The sequence below is a fragment of the Geospiza fortis genome, unplaced genomic scaffold, assembly GCF_000277835.1.
Source record: "Geospiza fortis unplaced genomic scaffold, GeoFor_1.0 scaffold229, whole genome shotgun sequence".
NCBI lineage: Eukaryota > Metazoa > Chordata > Aves > Passeriformes > Thraupidae > Geospiza > Geospiza fortis.
The window spans coordinates 3,698,474-3,720,716 of record NW_005054357.1 but is presented as its reverse complement, the minus strand read 5'-3'; the positions used below and the strand labels follow the sequence as shown (position 1 = coordinate 3,720,716).

The 22,243-nt window shown below is 41.9% G+C and overlaps 1 protein-coding gene across 1 annotated transcript in view; it reads right to left on the bottom strand.

The window, feature by feature from the left end:
* The window catches only part of RGL1 (ral guanine nucleotide dissociation stimulator like 1), a 52,960-nt gene extending 30,723 nt beyond the window's left edge, over positions 1-22,237 (bottom strand). Inside the window, exons 1-3 of the mRNA XM_005423733.2 lie at positions 22,160-22,237; positions 21,284-21,394; positions 2,071-2,279 (exon numbers count right to left, since the gene is read on the bottom strand). Coding sequence (XP_005423790.1) covers positions 2,071-2,279; positions 21,284-21,394; positions 22,160-22,186 — 347 coding nt within the window. The 5' untranslated portion in view covers positions 22,187-22,237. The remainder of the gene's footprint in view (positions 1-2,070; positions 2,280-21,283; positions 21,395-22,159) is intronic.
* Positions 22,238-22,243: the final 6 nt, after the last annotated feature.

The following is a 22,243-nucleotide window of genomic DNA, read 5'->3' as shown; positions in this document are numbered from 1 at the left end:
GCTTGAGGGTGATCCAAACACACTGTGGAGGAGGTTTTTCAGTGAGTATGGCCCTACAAAATAAAATACCCTGCAAATGATGTGGATGCTGTTGCCTCCTCCTCTCTCCCAGCCTTTTTACAGGCTGCTCACCTTTTTTGATCTGGTCACATCACTGTTCTCCCTTGGACCAAACAACAAGAGCTCAGCACTTCCAGTTGTTCCCTTACTCCATGACCTTGCTCTACCCCCAAGAATAAGAGAAGCTCTTCAGATGGAACTGAACCTCACAACAAATGCCAAAACTGTGCTGCCTTTGGTTTGGTTTTGGTGGGTTTTTTTTCATTATTGCTTCACTGGCACACAAAACAAAACACAAATTATGCACCGACACCCACTTTAGTCTCTACACTCTGATTATTAACAAGTATCACTAAAAACAAAGTTGCAAAAATGCAGGCTCTGGGCTACTTATTCTCAATTAATCTAAAGATGAAAAACAAGCTGGTTAAAATCAATTACTATCCATGGGTTTTTTTCAATTTTTTTCCTTATAACATCTGCTTTTCTTCACAAGTCCATATTCCTCAGCTACATGCATATCGTTCTAACTTTTATGGCTTAAATTTAATCTGTATTTTCTCCCAAGCCATAAAATTCTAGACTATCCATGATACACAAAAAGCCAAGAGAAACATCCATGGATTCTTAAGCACTACACTCCTATGATTTGTGAGAAGGGAAGGAAGTGTAACCTCCTAGGATTTCCTATGGATCCTCTCATGTATTAAAAAAGGCTGGGGGTGATGCTGATAAGATCAGGCAGCCCATTCCTCTGAAGGGGAAATTGTAACATGTTCAGAGAGGTATATAAGCCAGCAAGATCAAAAATGGGCTCAGAAAGAGAGTTCTGTTCTATGGAGACAGTTCTCCTGGGCTTTCCTGCCCTCTCCAGACATTTTCACCTCTTTAATCAGTGTGAGAGGAGGAAGTCAGGGCCAGCTTCCTTAGAGCCTCAATGTTTTTATATTCTTGTACCTATCCACTGTCAACTTTTATACTTTCTCACATTCTGAACCAGAACTGGGATGGACTGAGGAATAAAGCACACAACAGTCAATGTCACTGTAACCAAGTCTGCTCTCCAGGATGGCTGCTCTTTTCTCAGCTGACTGCTTACCTGATTGTCAGGTTATTATTATTATCTTTACTAATTGAGCCACACAGCTTTCCTACACAGCAGACAGGACTATCGTTTCCAGATAGAAAAGAAAAGCACAGATAATTTATCAATGTCCTGTTCTTTATCTAGTGGGAGACAGTACAAAATTAAACCCTAGCACAAAATTAAACCCTAGGAGCTCTTATGCCCCTTCTCTGTTCTAATTACTTCATGCCAGAGCAACCATTTCTGTGGATCACAGATTTTGAAACTGCAATAAATATGAACTCCTAAAATAAGAGCACCCCTGACCCAGCCATGTCTCAGTTAGAATTTGGGGCGAGAAACTAATGCTGTGTCCCAAGCATTTATGCAGACACAGCTGCCATGATTTAACAGTCTGACCATAAAAGTGATTCTTACAATATTTAGCAGTTCTTGAGCTGTCTGCAGAAATTTATGGCTGCATATTCATGTGATGTAAAAGAACACGAGAGCAAATTCTTTCTTGTGTTTCCACAACCCCTGTTCTGAATCAGCAGCCCCCAAACAGAAGAGCTAAGTCTGAAAATACTGGTATCAAACAAAATTTTGGAATCTATTCTAGATATGACTTTGCAGCCCATGCAATCTGTTGGGTTTTGGAGGAAACCTGAATTAATTTTGCTGTGTTGGTTCAGCTGGGTTCCTTAGCAGCCAGACATGGCACACTTTCCTTACCTATGCTTTGATGGGTCTTGGGATGTGAGCAGCAATGCATTTATAGGCTGGACCTTTATGCTGAAATTCTGGATTTTGCAGTATTCTTGACAACAGGTTATTAATTCCATGCCCACTAAAAGCAAGGGAAGAAGTTCCTGACAGCTTTCCTCTGTGCTGCAAACGATGGGTCCATTTCCACTGGAAATTTCCACAGCAGTGGCTCTTACCTGTCCAGAAGAAGCTCCAGCACTGCCCTGGGAGAAGCAAAGGCCCTGTATGTTGCAAGGAAGATGCTGATGTAGGAAAAATCTGCATCTCCAAAAGCTGTGAGAAGGTTCTCCACCAATTTCTCCAAAGTTCCAGCTTTTATAGCCCTGATCTTGGATGTTTCATACTGTCTGACAGTGTGCTCTGGGGGTAACTGGTCTCCTTCACCCTACAAAATGAAACAAAAAGCACAAAAATCAGGCAGGAGGCAGATCCCTGACACAGATTAAACCCTATCTTTGCACAGGAATTGGCCATCACCAGTTACTAAATGATTTTGTCAATTTTTGGTGCTCTCCAAGCACCAAATGCAGTATCAAATAATGGAGTTTTTAAGTAACTTTATTTTAAAACATTTCTCTGACATGCTCAAAAAACCATTTTACAGTGTGATCACTATCAAGTCATGATTCCACCACATATTATTATCTAATAGACAATCCATTATCCCACAAAGAGTAATATTACTGAAAGGCATAAAAGTGACAGTTCAGTGTTTCCTTTAACTTCTGAATAAACATGAAAACTGACCATAACTTAAGCACTGACACTTGTGATTCCCTTGCTGAAAATACCAACTTTGGGGTGTCACACAGGACCCAAGATCAGAACACATTTGGTGCAAAAACATTTCAAGATACTTTTTGCAAGGAGAGTGTCACACTCATCTTGCAAACAAGGCATCCTAACATTCCAATTTTCTCTTAGAGATTCCACTTGGCTCAATAATTGTCCATAAATCTGGGGTTTGGGATTGTGTGTGGGTTTGTTTTTTAAACAGCATTTGTTTTAAATGCTTACAGCCTGCTTTGAATCTGAAAGAACAATTCCTTAAATTATGTCATTATTTAGAGGGCAGTTCAGAAAAGTATTTTCGTGACTCTATTTTGCAAAGTATGTGGGAAAAAAAATGGGATTATAAATAAAAAAGTCCAATATTTACTCAAACACCTTGACAGTGAGGGCACAAATACAGCATGTTAATGACAGTCACTACCAACCCTGGCTCAGGATACTGACAAAACAAAAGGAAAAAAAAATCTTTTAATAAGATAATTTAAAGAGATACCCCACCCACTTCCTATTTACATCACTACCCTCCACTGCTTTGGAATTGTTTCTAACAGACATCCTTTTCAGTTTTAAACAATATGGATGTCTTTAACATCATTCTAAAGTTCCGTCACTAATATTATTTACAAAGCTCTGCTATCTCATTTCCCAGCTTCATGAGATCCAACAAACCCTTGCTGCAAAATTAAAATACAGCATTACTGTCTGTATTTAAAAACATTAAAAAAAAACCCCAACCAAACAAACAAACAAAAGCAAACAAAAGCAAAACAGACTAGACAGGGGAATACTTTGCTACATTTTGTTCCATGGATCTTTAAAAGGTGCATAACTTGCAATGTGTCTGACTTAAAGGTGCATCTGGAAATATATGAATTATAAAAATGAACTAAAAGTGTGTCTGTCATTACGGAAAAATTATTAACAGGATATGCTGTCATCACTATGTAGTTCTCTTACATTCAAATTTTTCCTTAAGTTGCATTAAAAAAAAATTGGTTGCATTAAAAAAATTTGCAATTTTCTTGCTGCCTCTTCATTTTACAATTGTGATACACTTTTGAAGATAACTAGTTACACAATACAACCACTTTCAGACAGAGAAGAAAGTCTGCACCACTGCATTTAACTCTTAATTTTTGATCCAGCAGATTGCCCCACTCACAGTGTAATGGTTTATGGGCATATTTACTCAGAGCACATAAAACCCTCTCATTCTCCCATGTTAGTATATTCAAAACAAGGCCAGAATCTGCTTCCAAGACTGATACACGCACAAAATTTTCCATTAATTGCAACACTACAACTTCCCCAAGACATCATGTTGGGAGAATGTTAAAAAGAAACAAAACTCAAAAAAAAAATCCCACCAAAGCTAAACAAAACCCAGTTTCTGAAAAATCTAAAACTTTGTCAGCAAAATATCAGAGTGTTAGAAATCATTGTGAGAGTTCTGGGATTGCTCGTATTTGTATTATTTTAGCAATTCTGCCTGTAAGTTTAAAAGGAAAAGGGACTTGGCAGACAAGCTCAATAACAGGCTTTGAGAACAAGACCTTGTGGGCTGAGTTTCATGCTAACAGGAAACTGCTCAGTCTGGATTTAATCAAGAGGGCATCTCTTCACTGACACAAGCAGGCTACCCAAAGGCAAAGGAGTTTTCATGTTTGCCTTAGAGCTCTCTGCTCAGAGGAACCCTCTACTCACCACCATGAAAAAACGCTCCTAAAGCTCTCTGCAATTTTTGACAGGGGTGCACGGTGACCACAGTTAGTGGTACAACAAATGACACCAGTTTTGCACTGTTTTGTGCACCCAAAGAACAAAAAAAGCTCCCTAGCTCCTCTTTGTCTCCTTCAGCACCGTGTCCAGTGGCTAACACAAACCTCAATACTTGAGGGCTTCAGTAACGTTTTCTTGGTCCTCTAAAACGAACAGATACGGCATTTTATAATCTGATTTATGTCTTTTAAAATCTCATCTTGATTCTTCAGGCAACAGATTGTAACCTTGATAATCTGCAAGAGTAAGTGATGAGCAAGCAGCTTCCTACAAGATAGAAGCATCTTTCAAAAACAAATGTAGAAAGATAAAATGGAGGTATATACTTGCAAATCCTTCTTTTCTGAGGTTGCGTGTGTACTGATGGAGTGTAATTCCAACAACTTGACTAACCCTTGGCAATGGCTGTACCTTCAGAGGGGCCCACTGTCTTTAAGGTGATCATCTTACAGCTCTACAGCACTAAACATTACCTACATACACAGCTCTTGCTGAAACAGGAGAGCTCCGTGCACACCGAAACACATCCAGGCTGAAAAGCTTCCTCCAAACACTACCTGTTAAGCTCCAGTGGGAATATAAACTAACCGTAAACACCACCAGTGCCTAAACAAATGCTACAGCCTAGCAAGAGGGATTAGAGGCTCAAGAAAAAAAGGAAAGTTAAAACTGATCAGTACAGAACCAGGCTGCTACCCAAACAGATATACAGAACTGCGCAGTCATTGTCTTAGAAATACCACTGGAAAGAATTGCTTTCACCCAAAAAGCCTCACTGCTCTACACAGGTTTTTTCCAATGCAAATATTATCTGTTGAGATTCTGAAAGTGAGAACCATGGAATGAAGTCAATCTAATTGTTTTTCATTACACAGACTGGAAAAAATACTACAATAACTGGGATGAACAATAAGAAAAAGAGGTAGCAAATATTCTTCAGGCTCAGTCATTTGAAACGTTACAACTCCACAACAGATTTGTTTCATCAGAAATTCTGCAGTTTTTTTCAGGAGCATCTAACTAGCACTTTAAATGCATTTTTACCAATTTTGACAGATTCTTAAATGCTTTTCACTTTCTTTGAAACTTACAGCTTTTCCAGATGGAGAGTTTTCCACTCTGTTTTTATTAACTTACTGGACAGACACACTATGCTGGAATAAAAGTGCCTGAAGTGCAGTAACTTGTACATTAACCCAAAATAAAGCACTCTAATCAAGTCACTGTTTAAATATGAGTCTGTTTTAACCTCCTCAAAGTAGAAATTAGATGCTCTTTGTGATTTTAACCTTATTTTTTTCACATTGCTTCCTTACACACAGGTTCTCCAACACGTGTCTTTAACATCTACAGTCATCCTTGGGGGAAATAAAAAAAAAAGGGGGGAAAAATCAAATCGTGGAATGACTGAACTTGAGAAGCTCCATATATATAGCATCAAATATATATATATATATATTCTGATATAAGCATCCATAATGTCATTCTAAGGGAAGTAAAGCCGATAATACCCTTCATTTAACACGAAGACACGCATCACTAAAGAAAACAGCAAGACAGATGAAACAGAAGTTGTTTAGCTGTCTTAGTCGAGTATTTTGGTAAAGAACAACTGCAAAGACATTAACAACTTTTGGGACAAAGCGTTTCCTTCTAACAAAGACCTCGATGGAGTTTTTAACCGAGTGGAGGAAGCGGGATCGCGCTGCGGCTGCTGGACAGACAGACAGACCCACAGCAGCTGACATTCATCTGCACCCAGCTCCACCGCATGACTGCCGAACAAAAAAACCTTCTGAGAAGTGCCGATTTTGCCCAAAGAATGCCACATAGCAGTGCCTGGGCTAACCTTATCAAACACAGTCACAAGTATTTCAAGTGCTTTTGGGCCAGGCCGTTCCCATCCCGGCCGCCGCCCGCCCTCAGCTCTGAGGGCCCGGCAGAGTCAGAGCCCTGCGGAGCCAACACTGCCCAGCTGCCGGCACACAAAACAGTCTGCAGGGGGAAAATTGCGAATTTGGAGCAGAATTTCCAGCCTAGGAAACCTCTGTGACCAGCTGCCAACACAGGAAACAGACTACATGGGGCAAAACTGTGAATTTGGAGCAGAATTTCCAGCCTAGAAAACATCTGTGCCCAGATGCCAACACAGATAACAGTCTGCATGGGACAGAACTGCGAATTTGGAGCAGAATTTCCAGCCTAGAAAACATCTGTGCCCAGCTACCATCAGGAAAAACAGACTGCATGGGGCAAAACTGTGAATTTGGAGCAGAATTTCCAGCCTAGGAAAGCACTGCTGGCAGTGCAAGGGCTTGGGTGGCCAGCAGCGGATGTCCTGCAGACAAAGGCAGATGCTTTTATCCTACAGCGCACTTGGAAATGAAATGAAATAAAATTATGCCAGAGCTCTCCACAGAACTCTATCCACTTCAATAACTCTCATTTCCTCGTTTTGGATACTGTTAAAAACTGTGAATACAACAAAACCAAACCAAACCAAAACCAAACAAAAACCAAACAAACAAACACAAACCAAACAAAAGAAAAAAGAAGCACCAGAACACCCACGCAAAACCAGAATTCTGCATACTGACTGCACCAAACTCAGAAGCCAAAATAAGTTTATGAACTCTTTCCTAAGCTCCAAAAAGGAGGGGGATTCCTGGATTTCCAATGCTCCACCCTTTTCCTTTCCTTTCTTGCCACATAAATACCCGTTCTTGGCAGCAACCCAGAGTTTGCAGGACCAATTAATTCCATGATCATGACACAAAAGGCATTCTTGTTTTCTCCTTCGAGCTCACAGCCTGGCTGGTATCTGTCTGAAGCGCTGGCAAACAGTCATAAAAGCTGTGGGGCAGATTTAGAGGGGAAAAGAGAAAGGGAAAAAAGCTTCTTACACAAATGCTGCTGCTCAGTTTGAACCTTTTCACTCTGACACCTTGCAGCTACTTAAAGACACTCTGGGCAAAGTAAGAAACAAGAAATACATTCTATGGTGCTGAGCTGCGCATTCTCGCATCTTCTGAAGTGATGCAAATTTTGACTCCTTTGGATGTTGGTGAATTTTGTGGGACCAGCTCTACATAAATCAAAGCAAAAGTAAAGAAGCCTAATTCACAAATCATCTCTCCCTGTATACATCTAAAGGAGTTTTAGCAAGTGCATTACTAAATTGAATCTTCAAAGAGGTCTAGGTTAAAATGGCTTTGTGCAGGTCTTACAAGTGTTGGAGATTATCCAGCCCTGGGAACGTAGAAATTCTGAATTTACCCACTCAGAAGCATCTGTGCAGCAAGGAATGTAGTCATATTATTCACTGAGAATCAAGTCACCCAGGAGGTTCACTCTGCAACATACAAGGTTTTTAAATAAAGAAAAAATCACCTGAACAGCTCCAGATCTCCATCTCTACCTTGATTTATGCATTTACCTTTTCATCAGTTCCTACCTACAAAAATTCCCTCTTGTCCTGCCTCTCACCTCTCTTGCTAGCAAGACTTTTACTAAAACCAATACAAGGCCTCTCACCCTCTTCTCTCATCTGACTTGGTGTCACCACTGAGTTAACTAAACCCGAATAATCAGGTTATTGATGTTTCTTTTTTGTTTGTCATGTTTCACAGATCTGCAGTTCACCACAACCCTGTTCCCTCTTAGGCATGCCAGGGATGTATTATTTTCATAACTTGTATTATGAAATATTCCTTGTGGTGGTTTTGATTGGACACTGAAGCTTAGCAAGTTCCTAATTTGAAACTGAAAAGCAAGAAAAAGAAACCAGTAAGTCAGGTAAGACTCTTAGTCATGTGCATCTTACATTGTTGGAGGTATATCTGTCATCAAATGACATTTACTACAAACACTCTTGTAATCCAGTAAATAAAGGTGTCCCACACTAAGTATCTTCCCAAAGCCCTTCTGTATTAGAAGAAAATTATTTGTAAAACCCAGTATCCTCCTCTCTTCAGTGTCCAGAAACACAAAAATGTCCCATCTCCACACCAAGCAGTAAATAAATATTCAAAATAATAAACAGCTAGGTGAGCAGAGCACCAGGATGAAGGCAAGGAAATGGGTGCCCATTTTGGCAGTACAATCAGCTCATTTTCTAAGATATTTTGAGTTCTGGAGCCAAAGGAAGTGTTACACAGTGTGTCCCTGAGAGAAGAGCTGTACAAAATCTCCTGGGACTTGCGTAAAGCAAGCAGTGATTAGTTGTGAAAACTACTAACAGCTTTTCCAGGTATGGATTACAGAAGGTCCTTAAGGAGGTAAAGGCAGCTGGGGCAGCTCCCCTTTGCCCCAGAAACAGTAATTACTGCTTCTGTTCACAGCCTTTATCTTAACCCCTCTTCCTTCCCCACACTCTCACAGCTTCCAGTCTGCCCTGGAAATCTGGAAGTGCCAAAGCACCCAGGAACATTTACTGGGAGCCATAAAGGAGAAGAGGTGCTGAGCAAAGAAAACGAGTAAAAAAGGTGGCAGGCAGCTCAAACTTTTCACCTGAGCCTGAAAGAGCTTCTTGTGATTCTGATTATAGATTACAGGGATAGGTACAGTGCACCTGCCATCTGACAAATACTGACAGGTTCAATCTCATAGCACAGAAAATTCTGTATTTATATGCAATATTTCTAAGTGCCTTGATGTTAAAAATGACAGCTCTATGCCTACCCTAAGAAATGCCAGAGGAAAGCTATTATTTAAATGTTTGTGAAACAGTGGTCAGCAAAGCCCTTTGCCATGTTTCTTTCATGAAAAATGCTGAAATACGCTGTCATTTTTTAATAAATACCAAGAGTAGCAAAAAGAGGGGATTATTGATATTACCACTAACACACTCAGACAGATTTCATATGGTATCATGATTTTTGACTACCAACAGAATACTTGTCCTGTGACAAGTCAAACTATTTTTTTTTCTGCTTCCAGAAATGTAATTTAAGTTAATTGTGGAGCTCATCATCACTTTCTGCTCAGTCAGTAGAAACAAAGAAGGTCCTGTATGAGGCAGCAGGCAACAGTGCTAAATTCAAAATAGATTTAAGGATGCCACAAGTAATAATTCTGTTGCATAATAGTAGCACAAATGCATATTACATAACCCAAAATGCTTTTATTCATCCTAATTGTATTGTTGGCTTTCCTTTCACACTGTAAAGCTTGCTCAAGCAGTACACAGAAATTAAATTTATACCGAGTCAGGAAATCAGTGTAAACTGCCACTGTATCCAGTGTAAACAGCAAGGCAAGAGTGATAAATTACTAATAGTATGAATAGCTGGAAATTAAACCTGCAGGTGAGGGGAGATGACATGCCTTCTGACAGAGGAGAAAATACTTAGCAAAAGACTGATTCATATTTTTAAATAAACTGAACAAGGTCTTTTTGGGGAACAACAAGTACCCAAGAAACGTTGTTACATGTCTCATAATAATTAATTATTATGATTAATGTGAGCAATCCGTAATGCCAAATTTTTCTAAGCTTTTAAGAAGGAATGGGTTAGCAGTCAGTAACCACTTTTATGACCATAGCATGGAAACATACCTAAACTACATAATAAACTTCATTTCCATGGCTGTGCTTTTTACTACCCTTTGTTTTGAAACTAAGAGGCCTCTTCAGGGTGGGGTCTGAGTAGAAAAAGCAGTAATAGGAAGCTAATGTTTCCTAATATTAAGTGTTACCAGCTTGAATATTTATTTACATGCTGAAAGAGTCCAAAAACATTAACTCAATCATTAGTCCAGACCAAACTGCATTTTTCCTACATTATCTAGACATCACAAGGGATGAAGCATGGTATCTCCTGATGTTCCTCTCCTGCACACACAGCCCCTTACAGAGCCAGGGAGTGACTGTGTTTGGCCACACATGTGTGTGTAAGCCATGGCCACATCCTTGTCCCAGCTGTACAGGTACTTTATGAGGAATTCTGCATTTCACAGGACCAAGAGAGGCTGTGACAACTGAACCACCACACCTGCACAAATCAGTGCGTCCTCCTAACTGCAGCACCAGTGGTGAACCCTCCTCTGCTGCCCCAGCACAAGCAGTGTGAGCTGGCCCTGAACCCTCTGCAGATATTTGTGTTTTGGTTTAAGAATGCTGTGTTGCACTTGGACTGAAATCCTTAGGCAATGGACATAAATCAAAACACATAATTATGTGGAAGTATTGAGTCAGAATGCAAAGTAAGTATAGCTTGCAAATAAGGCGGAAAAAAAAAAGAAAAAAAAAAGCCAGATAAATCAGAAGTTGTCCACATTGGTTTGATTTTTCTTCTTTTTTGAGAGGGTTGTTGTTTAACTACCCACCAGGAGTTAATAGCATACCTCTGCTCTTCCCTGTCCTGTTCTCCCTGACCACCTGATGTTTTCCTGAACAAAGTGCCTGTTTTTGCAGGAAGAATGCAAGCCTCATGCTTTAAGTAAGTGTGCAAGAGTTCATTCACATTTTCTCTGCTCCAGAGAGCCAGGAGCCTGGAGCACAGCCAGAATCAATCCCAAGCACTCCATGGAAGGAATGCAAAGGCCTAAGATCTGCCTTCCAAGTGAAACACGTTGTTGTTACTCATGGGGCATTTCCAACAGCAGCACAATGGGCTGCCATCTCCAAACCGAAGACACCAGCCCTGCCCTAAAGGGTTTCTACTCTAAGAAACACAAAATGCATCAGAAGTACAGCCAGAGATTACTACAAACCAAGCAAATAAAAGCAGAGTAGTATCTTCATAATAATTTTCTTGCTGTATTTGCATGGAATATGAAAGCCAGGTTTCAAATGCACCTCGGGAGCATTTAGCTAATTAATTTATTTTGCACTGAAGACAACAGCTAATCCAGATGAGTGCACTGACTTGTTTGCATCCCAACACCAACACATCTCTGAAATGTTGTGAACCTCATCTGACAAGTTCTATCCACAGGAATCCTCCAAACAACTGAAGGACAGTCTGTGCTCAATTTGAGTCAAAACAAAAACTCAAGCTTGCGTGGGGCATGAACTATATTTAGGAAGGAATAAAACCCCAGGTAGCTCTAACATGATGGTCTATTTCTGCTTTAGGATTTATAAATACTAACACAGAGCCGCTGGGATCTGGCAGGCTAATGAGATCTACCACAAATCTCCAGTTAGAAGCCCGAGGGCTATCTCAAAGCATTCAGTCATTCCATATTGTTCAGTCATTCTGAGATCTTGCAATGGAAAATGCCACTTAGTACTAAAAACATGCTGTTCTCCTTGCACAGGGAGCCCATGCACTCCCCAGAAAGGAAGAAACAGCTATGAGGGGAAGAAAGGTTGAGTCTCCATGGGGAGAAAGGCAGTACAAAGCAGGTGAGGGGGTGGGAGGGGAAAAGAAAATAATCCTTTAAACTGCTTTCAAACCAAAAGAGGTGGGAAGAATATAAGAGAAAAAATAGATTAAATACACTATAATAACAGGATTAATCCACAAAAGCACTTGAAATGCCTACACCTCCTTAGTGCCATTGTGGCCCAGGGGCAGCACTGGTGGCTGCTGTCATAGCCATGTGTAGGACAGCCATGGAGGTGGCACAGGAAAAAGTCAGAACTCCATCAGTCTGCAACCCAGAAGAGGAAAAGGTCAGTGAATGTCACCAGGCAAAGTGGCACAAAGCTTCACACCTGAGGTGGAGCTGCCAAAATCTCATTTTGATTGCCAAAGCTGCTGAAGGCAAACTACACTCTGATGTGCAACAGATGGTTTATGCAACTAAACGAAGATAAATGTGAGAGGCCAGAAAAAAGGAAAAACGTCTGCTGAAAGTCCTACCCTCAGATGTCCCATGGGGGCACACAGATCTGAGAAAATACCTGAAGGATTACAGTAGGTAGAACATTACATATTTCAGCACTATGCTTGGAAGAGACAACAAAAAGCAAACATTAAAATGTCTGAGGAGCCCACATGTCGAGTACCCTGCTCTGCTCAAGCTGCCTCATTTTTAAAGCAGCTATTGTGAAGATGAATGGGGGAAAGCAAAGGGCAACCCACACAATTCCTCCTTTTGCAAAGTCTAAAACTGCATAGATGCAAACTTTTGCTTTACACACATAAAAAAGAGCAAGATCTGAGCACCCAGAGTTCTCCTTAACCAGGAGGAGGTTGCAGGGCTGCTGGAAAACCAGCGCACACCAAACTCCTGTACCATGTGGCAATATGGCCCTGACAGCTCCTGGGCATTGAAGTCCTCATGATTCTTTTGATAAGTACCTGTGTTCAATCTTATTCTCCCTCATTAAGTATTTGCTGCAAACAAACTGAAACCAGAACTTTAGAAACAGCCACACATAATAATTGTCATTTTAAACTAAACTAGAGGTTTTCTCTCCTCCAACCAGATGCTATAGAAGAAGGTGACAAAATAACACACATAACATTCAGAATAACAAGTCTAAAGAAAAAGACTCTTCTCAGCTGCAGGACATGTTTGCTTCATCCCTAAATCACAAAAAATAATGTCTTGTGTTTTCAGTCTCATGCATTTGTTCTCATTATTTATACAAATGTTCAGTCCTTTGAATCCTCCTGGACTTGGTTGGACTCAATTACTCTGCCAGCAGCAAGTCCCTTCAGGTTAATTACACACAATGCAAAATCACTAATTTCTTTCCCCCCTTGCTTTCAAAACCACCCTGGAGATAACATGTCCCTTCTCCACTCACTGTTTTGAAGGCTTTTCCTATATCCTCCTATTCACTGCCAGAATGCAGCCTCAGTCCTGTGAGGATTTATTGTAAAACTTGTACATCAACCCCGGTTGCACCAAGACATAAATATAACAGTCCTCACCTTTTTGGTGTCTCCAATCCCTCTCCACCTGTGGATTCCCTTTTCAGTTCTCCTACCTTTGAGATGAGGGAACAAGCACCAGAACGAGTGAGGAGTTACTGTCATCTCCCTAACAATATTTTCTAAGCTTCACTCCACTCCCCCCTTCCCTGCTGTAACTTAAGATTTGAGCTTCCTTTCACAACTGCTGCTGCACGGGGGGCAAATGTTCCACAGAACTCCGGACTCGCAGAACTCCAGGTCTTCTCCCCAGGTGGTTTTAATTAATTCACTTCTGGTCCTAAATTGTTTGCAGGTGCTGCTGTGCCTGGCTAAGCAGCTGCTCCTCGCTGCATGTGTCACATGTGAAGAAGATATTCATATGATAACAGTGTGAAGCCACTAAATAAATATTACCATGCAGCTCTAACAGCTAATCCATCTCCCTCGACTTTTTTAATGGTTCAAACCCTTCAGCAGCCTCAAAACCCCAGCCTTTTTGAAGTCACACTGTCCCAGAAACACTTTTTCCCCATCTCTTTTCCACCTCCCCCATTAAAGGGGAATCTCCCAAACCCAGGCCACAGCACTGAGGCTGAATTTTAATCCCTACCCAATCCTACTTTTGTGCTGTGTTACATTACAACATCCAACATAGTCTAGGGAAAATCTGCAGCCATGCTTTGAAAGTTATTTGGGTGAAAGGTGCTGTAAGAATGCAAGACCATTATCTCTTCACTTGGATATGTTTCTTCTTTCCTTGCAGTCCCTGAATTGTCACTTGTTGGTGGCATGGTGCTAAACTGAAGTACAGTATTCAGAGATTAGCATGAGGTCAGTTTGGTCCAAGGTAAAAGGATCTCCATAAATAGTAAATGGATTTCCATATCCAAAACACAGAATTCCTCACTATGGCTTTAATACTTTATTTAAATAAAAAAAAAAAGAAAAAAAAAAAGAAAATTAAACATGCATCCTCATAATCTATAAAATTCTTATTTCATAACGTGTAAAAACTTAACATAGACCTATAGTTGAGCCCTTCATGCTAGTGTACCACCCCGGAAGAATACAAGTCACTTCTGAAGAGCTTGTCTGGACACTGAACATAGTGCTTTTTGGGGTGAATCAAGGGCAAAAGTACTTTTGGGAGACTGCAGGAGCAAACTGTGACACCTGCCCAGAGACAACTGCTGGTGAACTGCTCAACCCTTCAGGAATGAGGTTCCAATTCCTTTTAGGAATCATCTTTCACAGTCTCTGATACTATCTTAATGTGGTACTAACATAAAGACATCACACACCTTTTGCCCTTGCTTTACAAGGCACTATACAGTGACAACACAAAGGCAAGGAAGAGCAGGATCCACATCTAGCATTTATTTACCCTGTTACACAAAATAACCCTGTTTTCTCCAAGGGGCTAAGCTATGATCTGACTACTTTGAGCTGTCTTCTTCACACAGGTGCACCCCCTTACAGTGCTGGCTAAAGGAAATTATATATTTAAAAAACAGCAGGAGTAAAAGATGCAAGTTCAAAGCATGCATTTACACACATATTTTTAATTAGCTTTACCAAGGTTAAATTTAAATCCAAGTGTGACTAACGTACATGAAATGTTTCAGCCTGTTCCTTAAATGAAGGCATCATAACCCCAACAGTGAAACTAATGGTTTCTCCAGGGCTGTTCTCTGTACAACATCTCAGTCCAGTTCATGCGCTGCATCTCACAGCTTTCCAATGACACATAGCCACATTCCTTGCCAAGTCTTCCTTAACCCAACAAGTGACCTACATCTAGCATTCAGAGAGAAAGTGCCAGTTCCTTTGCAGAGCAAGCAAAATTTGGGGCTTATTCCTTTCACTTACAGCTTTTTAAAACAGCAAGCAAGATAACACTCAGTGATGTCAGCAGCAAGACTGTTGAGGCACTGGAATTTAGGGAGAACCTGTAGCATCCAAGTAGCACAGTTTTAAAAAACAGTCATCCTGGCTGTCAGAGGAATTCCCAGGGGAAAGCAATTACAGCACAGGATGTCATTCTAATCCTGCATGTCACAGGTAAATGCCAAGGGCAAGTTTTGTCCATGAGCAGGCTGGCTGGGAGATATCCAAAATGCAGATACACACAACAAGTGCAGCAACAGAACAGTCCCCAGCAGCTTTACTCAAGAGGCTCCCTTAACCCTTGTTATTCCACTTCATGCAAGAGGGGCCCCTGCACAGCCCCAGCAAGGCAGGCTGGCCCTGTCTCTCCCTCGTTCCTCATGGCTGTGCCAGGGTATCCCAGCCCTAACTCAGCCTTCATAACACCACAGGGTTAGAGCACTGTCACCCTGTCACGCTTTGGCAGCTTGGAGTGGCAGGTTTTACACTTTACACTCAGCTGAGAGCATAACACTGTGCTACAAAGCCAGTCACCCTTCTAATTATGCATTTTGGGTTTGTAACTGGCAAAGTAGTGGACAGTAATCTTTCAGGCTTCCTTTTTAGAACTCCTAATAGGCTCAGTTTCCATTTTTGAGTGTCTGTTGCACACACAGCCCCTATTAACCAGCTGTTGACTGTATCCAAGACTGCTACTGGGGATATCCCTGCAACCTAAACCAGGAAGCCAGGAGAAAAATATTCCATGAGAAGTCATTAGTAAGAGCTATGAATGGTACCATGGCACTATTATGCCCACAACTGAAGGAAGGACAGGAGGAAAGAGCCTACTCCAAACCAAAACACAAGCTAAGCAAGATGCCAAAGCTTTCTTCTGGATAACTGAGTACATGTCTATAGGTAAAATCATTCAGTTCCTTCAGAATACACTACTTTGTGGGTCTCCAGCACCCCACAGGCAAACCCAACGTGAGCACACCCCATCCTTCTTCCCTCTCCAAGACAGCTCCTCAGAGACTTTGGAGTGGATGATAGCACAACCCATTTTCCATAGGAAGCCTGCCAGCTCCTTGGGAGCTGCTTTTCTGCTTCTGCCAAATATACAGCCAGAACTACACCCTGGCCTTGGTCTGGGCAGTCAGGACAGGCTGAGGGAACCTGATTTAGCAGAGGGAGTCTGCTTTAGCCAAAAGTGACCAGCACACACTCTAAATCAAGAGACAAACAGCAAGCTGCAGCAAGGACAATGATCAGCCCAGCCCTTGCCTGCTGCTTCCACAGGAAACTGCACTTGACCAGAACATCTGGGATCTAAGGGTAAGATGAAAAAGAAATCACAGAGCTGGCTCAGAAGGGCAAGTGGGAGGGCAGGAGCAGGCTAGAGAAAATGTCAGGTTTTACTTCTTCCTAAATGTTGATGATTCCAGGCACCACTTAAATCTCAACCCATAGTTAGAAGGTCTGTGCTGGAAAGAAAGAAATCCAGACTAAAGCTTCTTTCCTGACAAATTGATCAAGCCAGAGAGATGGTTGTGTCCCAGGTCCCAACTGGAATACAGATTAGTTAGCCACAAGTTTTTGCAATGTTTTTCTGTCTGAACTCTCCAGCACAAACTTCCTGCCAATGTATGTGACTGTGGACGTGTTTAGAAGCCAAACTTGTGGTCACATGCAGTTTTCACTGCAAGGCAATCACTCACACTAAATAAAAAAATATAAATAAATAAAATTTTTAAAAATTAAAAATTTCTTTCTAAAACACCACAAAATTCCCAGAAAATGTAATTATCAAATAATAGTAGTGCTGAGAATGCACACAAATATTGAGTGCTACTTTTCAGCTTTTCCCTCTTTCAGCATTTAAGGTACTGAAAGCACCCTTCTAACAGCAGTTCAATGACAATTTTGGAAGAACATGTTGTGCTATACACCCAACATTATAATATTAAAGACACTTTAAGACAAGCTATGTTTTGCCTCCATCTCTGCCTGAACAAACCCCAGAGCCATAAATTCAGCTGTAGCCAAAAAGAGAAAGCCAAAAGTAAAAACTAAGTTTCTAAAATCTCCTCTAGATGTGTAATCCATGCCTAAAGAAGCCAGGCAGCCTGGCCATAAGTGAGCAGACTATTTATCTGTTATCTGGATATTTAAGACTCAAAGGAAGAGGAGTCCTTGTCATCCATCAGAAAAGCAAGAACCTTGACAGCGAGGATGGACTCTGAAAGCTCAGCAATCATTTCAGGTGTGGGGAATCGGCACTAAGGCTTGGGGAACTCCGGTTCCCAGCTCCATTTCCTGTGACCTGCCCCACTAAATAGTCACAGGTCTCTTCCTTACTCCTTCCCAGATGAAGGACTCTGATAGGAAAGACATTTGCAGGCATTCAGGAGCCCCTCGTGTCTGAGCGGCTCATTCCTCACCATTCCCTGCTCTCCCAGGGCTGGACAGCGGTGGCCCATCCCTCCCCTAACTCCTAAGGGGCAGATAAAGCACTCCAGCTGCTTAACAGGGGGGTCGACAATTGCCACTTCACAGCATTTCAAAACCTCTTTGCTTTTGTTTTAGCAACCTTGTCCACCCGCCCACACCACACCCGTGCCTCTATTCTTCCTGCACCACTCTCCCGCCATCTCCCCACGAATTTCTCCACTCGCTGCTGTTTCCCTTCTCTCCAGTTTCCCATAGATTACCGGCCGGAGTTCACCTCCCCTGGCACTGTCAGCACATCGCTCCTGGCCACAGAAACTCAGGTATTTAGCGGCTGATCTACTCCTACATCCAGAGTTTGGCTGTCCTTTCCTACTTGTGGCCGGAGTATGACTCAGCTCGTCTCTGCCATTGCACGGGTACCTGGCTGTCAGTTCAAGACCAAAGCCCCCCCCAGAACATTTGTCTCTTTTGCTTCGGTTCCTTTTCTTCACAGACAATAGCACCATCCTCTTTGACATCCAGCCTCCCTACGGGCTGCATTCACATCCTCAGAGGGAAGCTGAATCCCATTTTTCAGGTTCTTTCTGAAAAGAAAGTTTTACAACACCATATTCTCTTTCTAACCACATCATTCAAATTCCTTGCTGTGCTCCCAAACCTTCCCTTCCAGCTACCAATATGCCTTTTTCTCTAGCCTGCCATAATGCCATTCAAACTGATGATTGTCCACCCCAAATCCTCCTCTTCCCCTCTTCTGTGTGTGCCATCCATATGTACAAATCTCTACTTCTCCACCCTTTTCTCTCATAAAGATATCAGGCCATGTACCTCAGCTTCCATGGCTTTTGTAGCTTGTTCTCTCTCTCTAGGATCCTGGAGACCTCTCAAAATCTGTCCTGGAGACACCAAAATCCACTTTGTTTTCAAAAAAAAAAACCACATTCATGCTTTCTCTGGTTGAATCATTGTGTTTGGGAGGGATTCTCTCTCAATATTTCTAGAAAGTACACTTGATTTTTGAAGCTTTGATACCAATCATCAGCTAAGATGCATGTACAGACAATCCTCTTTTAATATCACGTCTGCACTTCTTTTAAGTCAAAACAGTGCTTTTGTGCAGCATCTCCCACAATACTGAGCTCCCACTAGAGCTTTTAATATTCCCTAATACTCTAGTGCTTAAAGTCTTAAGCTTTACTAAATATTTAGTGACTAAGTATGTGGTGACAAAAGCAGTGGTTGTTATTGGCATCCTTTGATGTCTAATATTAAATTTAAAGCTAAGAAATTCAGTGATTATCCAAAAGCTTCACACTACTGAAAGTTTCAGAACTGCTGATGCCTGCTTAAGTCACAGCCTGTTTCTCTTTTTCTTTTTGTTAGTTGTAGAAGTTTGAAACACAAGAAAGGCATTTCTGTATTTCAGCAGGCAAGTGTTTGTGGTGCTGTAGTTGGAATCTTATGATTGGCCTTGAAACAATCCATTCTCTCATTACAGGGCCAACCACTCAGTGACCCTGGATGGGTTCTTAGGATGGAGAATCTTAAGGAAGGTTTATTAGACGTGACCTGCCACAAGAAGTCCAGTGCTTCAGAAGGGGTCATACTGCTAAGTGGACTTTTACAGGACACAAACTGACACTAAGAAGTTTTAAAAAAAGTAAATCCAGGCATGCATATGATCAATAAGTGAGTTACTATGTTTGTTACTGTGAAGGCTCAATACTTGCTGATGTACAAATAGGTTGTTGACCTTGAGTCTTCAACTAAGCCTGACTTAGAGCACCATCAAAAAAATTAAGACAAACACTGCTAAATCCAACACCTTGTTAATTTAGTGCTAATGAGTTTCAAAGCATAGAAAACAAAATCATAAACCCTTATAAACTCCAGATTAAAAAAAAAAAACAACAAAGTCACCTGATGACAGTTCTAAAATAGACAATTTGGTTCTTCAAAGCCAAACTGCTGGGGGCAGGGATGGCTCTTCATAAATAATGCTCTGGGTTAGAGGCTATTTATTGATTTCAGGACCACAAAAAAAGCCATTAATAAAACAGGATCACAAGAAGAGCTTAAAATACTTTATGTTCTGAAGAGCTTAAGGGAAACAAACAGCCTGTATGTTCCAAAATATTTTTAAGTAATATACATAAGATTTGGGGGTTTTTGCTCATGAAAGAGACTAGACTGGGAGCTGAAGTCACAGATTGATGCCCAGAACAGGTGTGGATTTCTGACACATTATCTCCTTCCCCACAAACATTCTGACCTCAAAAAACCAACAACAGGCACAGGATCCTGACAGTCACTGCCCTGACCCTGCAGTCCCGGGACCTCCTATTGGGATGGGCAGCATCAGCTGTGGGGATGAGGACAGGAACATACAAGCTCCCTTCCTCTGAGAACAGGACCAAGGCCTGGCAAACTCCTTCTATTACAAGGAACAACACAGCCCAAGCAGGCAAAAAAATTCAGACTTTCTTTGTATTCAAAAAACAGACTTTTCTAAACTATGTTTATGGGACACAGACACACTCAAAATGATCGTCACTTCTTACACAAAACCAGCTGGGAAAGTTGCAGGAGCTCAAATATACTTGGTAGTATTTTTCCTGGTAAAAAGAGCAGGCAGAAATGGGAAATCTGCCACTCAAAGGAAGCAGATTTGAAATTATCTGTTCTGATGAGTACTCTGTGTACTTCTTGGAAAGATGGGAAGGGGAGACTAAGCACTATCTGCATGCAGGAGAGAATTTGCTTATTTCTCCTGACACTGGTTTCAGCTCTGCTGTATTGCTTCATGCCACAGGGGCTTCACAAGAAAATGACTGGATATAAATTTCAGGGCAGTTTTAAAAGCCTTTAAAATACCAACATGGATACTACATCAAGCCAACTTCTTATATTACTGCCTTTGATCCCAAAGGACAAAAAAATAAACATAACAAAATACTATGAAAGTTACAGGCATCTACTGCAGACCTGGCCCCAGCTGCCACAGCTGCACTGATTCCAATGAAGTGAGGACATTTTTTATCAGCTGGGGACTTGGCCTGATAAAGGTGAAGGCACTCAGCAGCATGTCAAATCAACTGTGTGCATTTAAGCTCATTTTACTTACCATTAAAGCCTTCGTGCTTTGAAAAACAGTATAGAGCTGTAATTCTTACAGAAATGCAATTAATTTCTCATCTGGCTAAGAAAGCAATACAGAAATAAGACCCAAACCAATATTTCCTTAAGGTCAGAGGAAGTTTTGCTGACTTTGAGAGACCTTCACCAGTCAAAACAACATAACTACTTGTTTGGAGACCTGAGATAGGTTCCTAACAGCAGAAACGAGCCATAGTCCAGTCTGAAATGACTGTTAAATGTTCAGCTTCTCAGGCCATAAACTAAGATCCTTGTTTCTGCACCAAGAATCACCTGATACGGGGCCACAGCTGGTCAAATTGTATTTACAGGTCAAGAAAAGAGGAAGAGTCAACACAAGGAGAGTGTTATTTCAGATGACCCAGGCAGACTAGTTCAATGTTTGTTTTGTTCTTTTTAAAAAAAAAATAACGAGAGCGGCCAGTGCTGGAAGTTAATATTGTAACAATTCCTGTGGAATTCAGCTCCCCGGACGGCTCCGAAGTCCATGAGCAGCCCTCCCCACCGCCCCCGTGCTAGCCTCGCTTACCCCCAGCCACCTTGCTCCTTTGTTGGCAGCCTGCTGAATCTGCACTTTTTTAAGGGTCACATTGTAGACAGCTCCGTCTTCTACCTCTTCACCCCCATCCTGAAATGTGGTCTGCCAGGAAAAGGAGAAAGAAAAATAAGATGAAAAGGAACGTTCTCCCCCTTCCGCTGACCACAATCAGTCCCAGGTGCTCTGCTGCTGCAGGCAGAGCAGAGGAGATGGGCAGCACAAAGTAAACACAGCAATCAAAGCAATCCAGGATACCCTTAGGTTGAGGGAACACTGGAGATATTCTTGGCAAGCTATCCCTTCCTGTGGTATCGAGGTACCCGGACTTTCCATTTAACTGTTTTTCCCAGACTAGCACATATTTTAAATAGCTGCATAAAGTCTTCTAAGGAAAGAGTTTGGTTTTGATTAGCAGTCGTCTCTTTCCTCCCCCCTTTCTACAGCAATTAATCTCTTTGGCCTTTCATTTAGGGACGGATTCGCACTTTTAAACTGCTGAATTACTTCGGCACACAGCCTTGAATCTTTGAAGCTACAGAGCATTTAAAACACAGCGACATTTTCACTCTCTTGAGAAGGAGGGATTTGTGATTTGCTCTTCCAAAACCCTTATTATTTCAAGAACAAGAAAAAAACCAAGCAGCTTTAGAGCCGGGGGAAAGCGGGGGAAAGGGGCACAGCATATCCCGGTACCAGGCACAGCATCGCCGGGCACGGCATGGCCGGCATCGGACACGGCACCCCCGGCACAGCATCGCGGGGAGCGGGCAGGGCACGGCTGGCACTGAGCATCGCCGGGCAGCGGGACCCAGGGCAGGGCAGGGGACAGGACGAGACGGGAGGGGACAGGAGGGGATAGCCCGTTACCATTTTCGCTCTCCACAGCAGTTTCATCCTCGGTGCCTTGCCGGGCGCCGGGTCGGACGCGCCGCGCTTCGCCCTCCGCGGGCC